A 9,851-nucleotide genomic window follows, 5' to 3' on the forward strand; every position below is an offset into this window, starting at 1 on the left:
ATGACTTTCACCTTTCTGTTTTTGTTGTGACGACTGCTGTCTCCGCAGAATCTAGAATAGTACCTGGTACTTAGCAGGCTCTTGATAAATATGTGTCTTATGAATTAATCGCCTTATCGGACGCTGAAATGATAGCGAGTGAATTCCGGATGACGCTGCATCATTTTTAGTTGTAACACTGAATCACTGAAACACATTTCTATTTGACTTCTTGAGCCAAGCCCTCTTTTACTAGGATTGGCTCTGCGGCAGGACATGGCGCATAAAACTGAGTACCTCCTCCAACCCGCTCCACCTTTCCAAGTACGGAGCCTTGCCCTAATAAGGTAGCGCCGAGAACTGGCTCCGGGTCACGTGAAGCCAGCGACACCAACAGAGAGCGGGCAGCATCCCCTTGCGCATGCGCACAGCTTCTGCCCCGTTTCTTGAGGAGCGGGCGCAGACTCAGAGACCTCGCTTACTCCCTGGCTCCGCCCTGCTCACCCTTAGGGGGCGGGGCGAAGGCCGGGCTGGCAGAAGAGGCGGGGTGGGGGCGCCGCTGTGGCCTGACTTGAGCGATTTTAGACAAGATGCAGGTAAAGAACCTGGGGGTCCGAGGCCTGGAATCTACCGCAGCTCGTTTGTCCCGCTGGGTCCGTGGCAGCAGCGGACCGTCGGGGTTGGGACCGTGGGAAGCGCCGGGCGCCACTGGCACGCGAAAGATCACGCGATTCTAGGCCCAGCGCAGGCGCAGTGCGACAGGGCAGGCGTGGTCCGGCAAGGACCCGCGGGCTGGGTCTCCCCAACCCTGTGTGTCTCACCCCTCAAATCTCAGTCTTTTGGGGCCATCTTTCCTTAAGGTCGGATCACGTGAAGTCTGTGAAGGACTCGCGGCATCCCACCGGACAATGTTACTTCCTGTTCCTTAATTCTCTTAGCTCCTGAGCTGGTGTGTTATGGGCACGTTGTGTGGATATGGAAGCTGAGGCTCGAAGAAGGGAAGGGTCCCGCCTGGAGGTCTCATAACGTAAAACAGTGGCGGAACTTATGTTCCTGAGTCCACTTAGAGCTGGGTGAAGGTTTAGTTAACATCCATTTCCCCCTAACGTTGATGTGCAGGTTGAGGTGCACTCCCTTTCGGATTCCATGGCTCCCAGAGCTCATCCCTAGGGTCCCTCTCCTTTGTTACTTTCTGTCTTAAAATAGATAAAACCAAATCCCCTAGTTCTGTCCCCTTTTTTTGTATCAGGAATTGTCTAATAGAATTGGACTAAAAATGAAAGAAAATAAATGAAGACATCATGGGAATTAACAAAAATCTGTGACAACTAAATTCTGTCACTGTCGAAGGACCCTCTGTCAAAGGTCATTCTCCTGCTTCCCAGACTTCACTGTAGTCAGGAATTCTGGTTAAATCATCTCTGGCTTAGTGGCCAATGAGAAATAGAGTTAGTACGGGTTTGGGACAGGAGGCCTTAGGAGCTGGAGAGGATAAGCATCTACAAATACAGTCTGCCAGAAGCCAGACACTCTTCAGTGTTGAAGAGGAAGCTCCCGGGCTGCCCTGGCCTCCTTTGTATTCTCTATCCTTCAGGACCCTGCTTGGAAATGTCATCTCTTCAGAGGCTTTCCCTGACCACCCTGTTGAAAGGATTCTGTTCGTTTTCTTTTGATACAGCTCAGCAAGACAGGGACATGGAGTTGGGGCTGGAGCCTGGCTGTGCTAGTGCCCTTTCCACAGTGCTCATTGATTTCTTATTCCAAACCCGGTCCATGAGCAGTGTTCCTGCCAAGCCAAGCAAAACCAGTGTTTGGCTAGCTGGCTTCAGGAAATAGAGCCCACTTTGACATTTATCCTTCTGACATTTGATCCTGGTAAATTTGACTTGTTCCAGCATGGCAGTGTCTTCCTCAATGTCTGTCTCTCCTAGGCTTGTGAGGATTAACTAAGTAGGTACAGGTAAAGGGCTTCACAGAGTGCCCAGCACCTAGTACTCAGTAAGTGTTAGGCATTGTGAGCTGTTCCTCAGGGTCTCAGTTCTCCCTCTCAGGTTGGGGCCATTAGAGAATTTGTCAGCCTGCCTTCAGGCTCTCCTCCTTCTGATTCTATTGCAGCCACTTAGAACTTTGAGAGCCTCCTATCTCTGCTCTTGGGCCCTTTCCACATGCTGGTCCCTCTGCCTGGAAAGTAAGTTCTTAAGTTCTCATTCCTCACGTCTGGTTCCTTCTCAACTTCCAGTCCACTTCTGAGAGAATATCCCTGCCTATCCTGTGGAATGCAGACCCCTTATAACTCTCTAGGTCAACAGCCTGTTGATCATTGCACTTGCCACAAGTACTTAGTATCTGTTGAATGAGTCGCTCTGAGTCATTAATAAAAATTGAATAGGAGCCAGGTTAGGGCCTTGGTGTGAGCATTGATGCCGATCTGCGCATCATACCCTGATTTTTACCCAAGACTAGTTCCTGGGTGTGTGTGTCCTGTGTGGGGAGGGTGAAGTGGAGTGGAGGACAGGAAAAGAATAGGGGCTGTGGATCTTTTGACACTTTCTCAGAGATAGGCCGTAGAATAATTTGACTTGAATTCCTCTTCCCACCACCTTTCCCCAACATGGCACCCTTTGTAATGGACTTTGCACTCATAGTATTCTTGGTCCACTTCCACTAGGACCCCAATGCAGACACTGAGTGGAATGACATCTTACGCAAAAAGGGTATCTTGCCCTCAAAGGAAAGTTTGAAAAATTTGGAAAAGGAGGCAGAAGAAGAAGAACAGCGAGTCCTTCAGCAGTCAATTGGTGAGATTGTTTATATTCTTTATTTGTTTTGTCTCTCTTTGGGTTAAGATAGCCTCTAACTGCTTTGGTAGAAGGATGCTCTGAGCAGGAATTGGGAACCGGCATTGGAGTGCTGGGGTGGACACTATTCTGGGACCTCAAGGGAGTCACAGGCTGTCTCTAACCTTCAACTTCCTGGGCTATGGAATTTCCACATCTCCACAGTTTCTTGTCTGTGTCAGATGAGCACATGATAATCCTGGAGAAAATATTTCTGAGTCTGGACTTAATGCCCCACTGATCACAGGGGCTAGTACTTTTGTCTTCTTACATGTTAAAGCTAATTTAGAGATGGATTCACTAGAAAGCATTTATCCAGTGAATGTTTATTGAATGATGACTGTCTGCCAGGTTTTATTCTGAGCATTGGGGCTTTAGCTATGTACAGGCTGGACAAAAATCCCTGTCTTTAGAGGACTTATATTCTAGTGGGAGAGACAGGCAATAAGCAATACATAAGTAAATATAGGAAAATAAGGCAGGGAAATAGCCGAGAAAGGGTTGTGGGAAGGGTGAGTATAATTCTAGATAGGGTTAGAGAGAGGCTTACTGGGAGTGACATTTGAGTAGATCTGAGGGATTTGAATTGAGCTACTTAAGTGAGTGAAGAACACATTGGAGAACCAGCCAGGAAGCCAGTATGACTAGGAAAGAGTAGTAAGTTCAGAGAGGCAACTAGGGGTCAAACCATTGAGGACCTGGTATCTTTTAACAAAGACTTTGGCTTTTATGTCTGGTTGGGTGGAAGTCACTGGAGGTTTGAACAGAAGTCACTGGAGGTTTGAACAGAGGATTGACATGCTGACAGCACCCTCCTGCTCCTGCCTTTCCAAGTATGGAAGATGGGGATCAAGTCAGGAAGTAGGGAGATTAGTCTGGAAACTACTGCAGTAATTCAGGCAAGAAGTATACCATTGGCTTAGACCTGCCCACATGGTGTTGGTGGAAGGGGTGAGGAGAAGTGGTCAGATCTGGAAATAATTTGAAGGTAGGGCCAATAGGATTTGCTGGTGGATCCTGTGAGGGCTGTGAGAAAAAGTAAGTGAAGGATGCCTGTCAGGCATTGGGCTTGAGCAGCCTGAAGGATAGCCATCACCACCAACCGAGATGAGGAAGGCTTGGTGAGCAACAGTTTGGAGCTAGGATCAAGCGCTCTATTTAGGACATAGAAACATTGAAATTTTTATTAGTAAAATAGAGATGGCAAGTAGGCAGTTGGCTATGTTTTTCTCTAAATTAGAGAAATATGGGCTGGAGGCATAAAGCCATGAGATGCAATCACCAAGGGTGTGGGTATAGATAAAAAAGGAGTCAGGTCAGCAAAGGTCCAGAGGAGGGGCAGCTGTAGAGATAGTAGGAGAGAAGACATCCTGGAAGCTAGAGGAGGACCATCTTTCAAAGAGGAGGCAATGGTGGGTTGGATCAGTGCTGCTCATCAGTCAGGAAGTGGAGGTCATTGTTGACTTTGCTAAGAGCAGTTTGTATAGTGATAGAGTTGGGGTTGGGGGACAAAAATCTGATTTGATGTCAAGAAGCAAGAATGCTTATGGCAATAAAAAATCAAGATTTTACAGCAGTTGGTTAAAAGAGAGCTGCCTACCATTCACAAGAGAAGACCAAGACAATAATCCCTTTAACTCTAGAAAGAGTATGCTGGGGACACCCACTGGTATGCTCCCCTGCCCTCAGAGATAGAACTGTTAATACGGCGGTCCATGGGTGTATGTGCTTGAAGAGCAGACCAGGTGAGTTCAGGCAAATACAACTCTCTGGTTTTATAAACTTAGGCAACTTATCATTCATATCCTTACTATTGTGTGGAGGTAGGAGAGTCATTCCTGCTGCATTTGTCAACATGGTTCTTTTTAAAACACCCTCAAGTTCTTACTAGTGGAAGACCTTCAGTATTTTTTATTTTGGTTTTGTTGAATGAGTTTTACTTTGGCTTGGTGTTGCATGCACATCTTTAGGAGAAAAATAAAGTAGGGAAAACAAAATGCAAGTTTGTTCATCTTTTACATTTTTTGGTTTTTGCTAACTTAACTACATTCAGTGAAAACATACGAAGATATGACTTTGGAAGAGCTGGAGGATAATGAAGATGAATTTAATGAAGAAGATGAACGTGCTATTGAAATGTACAGGTTAGTGCCACCCAGAGGGACTGTTTGGTTTTTTGTGTGGCACTAAAATGTGTGTCTTTTTGCAAAGTTAATTTTCTTACTGAGATAACTTTTGGAAAGGACTGTAATTAAGTAGTAATATTGCAGGTCTTGGTGAACTGATCTTAGACTTTTGCTGTGTGGCAAATAAACCTGGATCTTTATAAAGGTTGCTGTGTGAAAGGTGTGTGTGTATATGTGGGGTGTACGTGTAAGATGTCTCTCTCCTCTTTGTGCTGTGCAGGCAACAAAGACTGGCTGAGTGGAAAGCAACTCAACTGACGAATAAATTTGGAGAAGTTTTGGAGATCTCAGGAAAGGATTATGTTCAAGAAGTTACCAAAGCCGGTGAGGGCTTGTGGGTAATCTTGCACCTTTACAAACAAGGGTGAGCTGATCTTATGCACTGTCCTTAAATGTTAATTTGAATTTATGTCTTAGGCATCTTGGGCTTAATCCACTTTGGAGGTTTGTTGTTTTGTTTTTTACTAGTGTTGTATTTTGTTGCTGATTTGCCCAAACCTAATGCCTAATTTTTGTCTTCAGACTTTAAAATTAATATTTGTGACTAAAAAGAATGCCTTTGTTACATTGTAGCAATGAAGATTGCTTTTATTGAAAACAAATTCCTTATTTATCCTTCTAGAGAAACTCTACATTTCAAAATTCCATGTAGTGAATCATTCTCATAGATGTCGGGGGGTGACCTTTATAATAATTGTTCCAGGCAAGTGATGCAGTGGCCCTCCACTGTTTCTCAGCTCCAGCTGTATTCTACTGTACTTGTGTGGGAGTTCTTTTTAAAGCAGGAAATGCTTTCTCACCTTCTTCTCACCTTCTGAATCTTGAATGTTCTCTCATATAGATGGGCAAAACAATTATCTTTTACATTGAAGCTGTTTTTCTGACTTACTGAGTCAAATTAAAATGGATTTTGGATTTTGAGTTCTTCATTTTCCCTGAACATATTAGAACGTTTCTTAAAAAAAAATGTTAATTCATCTTGGCTGGAGTAGCAGAATCACTTGTGAAGCTATTATGAGGGTTTACGTAGGTAGAAGGGTAGTAGAGCTTTGCCCTGTGTAAATGCAGAATCATAGTTGCTTCTATTTCTGTTTTATAGGGGTCCTCTTTCACCATTGTTTCGCATTTCTACTTCACAGGATTCCCCTCTGTGCCCTCATAAATCAGCACTTCAGTGGACTTGCGAGGAAGTTTCCTGATGTCAAATTTATCAAAGCCATTTCAACAACCTGCATACCCAATTATCCTGACAGGAATCTGCCTACAGTATTTGTTTACCTTGAAGGAGATATCAAGGCTCAATTTATTGGACCTCTGGTGTTTGGTGGCATGAACCTGACAATAGAGGGTAAGGACCTCTTTGAGATGGTGCAGGGCACGTGAGCAATGACCAGTGCGTATTAGAGATGATGAGGGGATGGTTCTTTTGAAGAGACATGTGTGATGATGATTTGTCAAAGTCACCTTTGCCACTGTGTGAGTGATTGCTAAAAGGGAAGAAACACGTTTGATCTCTCATTAAATGAGTCATTGGGGGCAGTTATAACTGGGCTCTAATAATTCTGTTAAAAGGGGGCACACTGGATTTTAAAGTATGTATATTTAATATTAATGTCTAATATATTTTGTTTGTCCCTATAGTTGGATACGTTTTAAGTTATAGCTCAACCTTCATTTTTTGTTTAATTCACATTAACGGCGCCTGGGTGGCTCAGTTGGTTAAGCGCCTGCCTTCGAGGCTATGATCCTGGGGTCCTGGGATCGAGCCCCACATCGGGCTCCCTGCTCACTGGGGAGTCTGCTTCTCCCTCTCCATCTGGCCCCCCCCCCAGCTCATGGCCCCCCCCCCCCCGCCATATACATACATAAAATCTTAAAAAAGAAAAATCACATGAACAAGTTATTGATAGATATTTATATGATAGATATTTATATGTGTGTGTGTGTATATACATATATATGTATATAATACTTATGGGAATATTTTCTCATTTGAATATATTAGTGGCTTTTAAGTTAAATTAAAAGTTTATTGAGTTCTGCCTCTTAACTCCTGAAGGATGTATCCTTTTATTCCTGAAGGATGTTTTTTTTAATTCCTTTCTACCTGTTACATGAGGTGTCAAAATATGTATACACTTATAACATGAAAGAGAGAAACTGAGGCCCGAGGGCATCCTCCTAAGTCACTCATTATTGAAATAATATGTCCACCTGTGCTTTAAAAACATATGTTAAAATATGACTTTATATACTATTTTATATAACTATATAAGATACTCAACTGGGATAAGTATTGACATCTCTGCACGTACATACACGCACGTTAACAACAGTTAGGCATTATGCCAGTGTTCAGAGGCATATTGCATTTCAAACTAAGTATATGCTTGCATCTTACTCTGGTCTTTTGAATGTACCCTGAGGGGAAAGAGGGATGTAGGATAGGAGGTCCTGTCTTTATTTCTAGAAAAAGTATTATCTGAGCATTAGTGAACTTATAAAATAATAATTATTGTGTGTAAGTGAACAATAACATTAATACCTACACCAATACATATGAATGGTGGATCTAAATATATTCTTGAGTCAAGAATCAGAATTAAGGTTTTTCTTTTTCTTTTTTTTTTTTTTTTTTTTAAGAAATTTGTTGAATTTTCATAACATTCAGCTGAGGTACCAAGAACTTTAAATACTGGTGTTATTGATCTTCATGGAGCACTTTAAACTAATATGACTTAAATAAAATTGGTTGTCACATTTTAATGGAGGTACCTCAGTTTCTCTCTTTCATGTTATAAGTGTATACATATTTTGACACCTCATGTAACAGGTAGAAAGGAATTAAAAAAACATCCTTCAGGAATAAAAGGATACATCCTTCAGGAGTTAAGAGCTGACCCATTTTGTCTGTCAGAAGTGTCTGTGTTAGTGAATATTTGTTTTTCTACACACATGAGAGTCAGCACTGCTTTTAAAAATTTTAATTGCAGGCTGATAAAAGTGTGGTCAGTTCTATCACTTAAACCAGTCTCTTTGCTGTAGAGTGTCTCATGTAATCCCTTAGTTCTGCCTGGGGTCTTCTCTGCAGTGGAAAAGACATCCCTTGATTTCACTTCATAAGGTCTCACACCCATGTGGAGTTTCATTGATTATAAGAGAGTGACATACAGGAACCAAGGCTTTAGTCATTGGTTCTTTATTTTCTTGGTACTGTTTTTATTACTTGGAGCAAATGTATAAGTTCTAGGATGTCATCATACATTTATCCTTGACTCTAATAGATTGAGATACTGGACATGAGGCCTAAAAATTTCCTTTTGTTAACTAAAATTAGATTGCCAGCAGGACTGTGAAAAGTATTTCCTTTAAATGTTTCATGCTGATTTCTTTCCTGAGAAATTGTGCAAGTCCAGAAACTGTAGTCATTAGAAGACAGGTTTAGTCTTTGTTTTTCATTTTAGTTACCATATAGATTCAAATATATATATAGTATCTCATTTGATTTCCTCTTCTGAAAAAGTGAAAGTATTTTGTTTTCCTTCTTAAAGGTCTGATTTTTTGCTTTCCTTCTAGGTACCTTATAATTACAGCACTAAAATTATCATCAAATGTTACTGCATAGTTTCTGCTTAGAGAAAACTGGCTTAATGGGCTTGAGGGTGAGGGTCCCATGCCAACTGCCTTAGGTAATTTGGTTTTTCTTTATCACATAGAGTTGGAGTGGAAACTGTCAGAGTCTGGAGCAATCAAGACAGACTTGGAGGAAAACCCTAAGAAACCAGTTGAAGATGCTTTGCTATCCTCAGTGAGGTGCTCCATCCACACAAGAAGGGGTAGCGATTCTGAGGATGACTAAGACTATGGCCTTGGTAATGTGCCAGACTTCCTTGATGTGACAAATCATCTGGATTTTTTTTAAAAAAGAGAAAGTAGAAATGCTCTTTGGATTTTAGCCTTTTTATAATTACATTTCAAATCTCATAGATCTCAGAAATCATCATTGCTGGGAATCCTATTACATTTCTCAGAACTCTCTTTTTAAATTAATAACCTTTCCTTAAAAAAATAAAAACCAGCTATTGGTATGGCAGATGTCTATGTTTTCCTCACTTATATTTTAAGCTATAAAACTGTCTGTTCACCATTTGTCCACATATAACTACATAAGAGGGAATGTGGAGTGATTTTTTTAATAATGTGACTAAGTTATACAGTGGAAAAATTGCAAACTAAGCCTTGTAGTTACATTATCATTTATTTTTTTATTTTATAAGGATAGCAACAGAATTATTAAAGGAATGATTGATAGGAAAAATCTTAGTATTTGTCCTATTTAGAAGAAATAGGCAATAATTTTTATAAAACGTTGTCTTGTCAAAGCAGTAACTGAAAGATTCCAGTTTATTGCCGTTTTTGGTTAAATGTTTTTTTTTCTAGTTAAAATAGTTTTTGTCTCAGACTGTTGAGATACAGTTAATACTGTAAAAGGCCACCTTAAATTCTTTTTTGTAAACAGATAATAAACACATAAACTGTATCTCAATTAGCAAAAAGCATCAAGGTATTTTCTGAACTAGAATCCTCTTAGCATTTAAACATTTCTTATCAAGTTGACGTTAACAGAAAAATTAGGGTAAATACTCTCTCATGTTTATGTTGAATGGTGCAGTATTTAATGCGGGTTTGAATCTTAAAAATATGAATTATAGAGGGCCTGGAGTTCCTTCAGATTATATTACAAAATTCATTTTTGCTGTACTTCAAAGAGTAACAAACAGCTGTGACCCATTTTGTCTGTCAGAAGTGTCTGTGTTAGTGAATATTTGTTTTTCTACACACATGAGAG

At 41.1% G+C, this 9,851-nt stretch overlaps 1 protein-coding gene across 1 annotated transcript; it reads left to right on the top strand.

Annotated features, from left to right (window-relative positions):
* The first annotated feature begins 445 nt into the window (after window positions 1-445).
* On the top strand, window positions 446-8,921 carry PDCL3 (phosducin like 3). Its single transcript, XM_032419883.1, has 6 exons — window positions 446-575; window positions 2,648-2,777; window positions 4,870-4,960; window positions 5,223-5,366; window positions 6,142-6,350; window positions 8,719-8,921. Exons 1-6 carry the CDS (start codon window positions 570-572, stop codon window positions 8,859-8,861), a joined length of 723 nt encoding a protein of 240 aa, XP_032275774.1. The 5' UTR covers window positions 446-569; the 3' UTR covers window positions 8,862-8,921.
* The last annotated feature ends 930 nt before the right edge of the window (window positions 8,922-9,851 follow it).

The sequence above is a fragment of the Phoca vitulina genome, unplaced genomic scaffold (assembly GCF_004348235.1).
Source record: "Phoca vitulina isolate PV1807 unplaced genomic scaffold, GSC_HSeal_1.0 scaffold22, whole genome shotgun sequence".
NCBI lineage: Eukaryota > Metazoa > Chordata > Mammalia > Carnivora > Phocidae > Phoca > Phoca vitulina.

Coding starts and splice junctions, on each gene's coding strand:
- PDCL3 (XM_032419883.1), top strand. Junction 2,778..4,869: donor AGTCCTTCAGCAGTCAATTG/GTGAGATTGTTT, acceptor AACTACATTCAG/TGAAAACATACGAAGATATG. Junction 6,351..8,718: donor CATGAACCTGACAATAGAGG/GTAAGGACCTCT, acceptor TTTATCACATAG/AGTTGGAGTGGAAACTGTCA.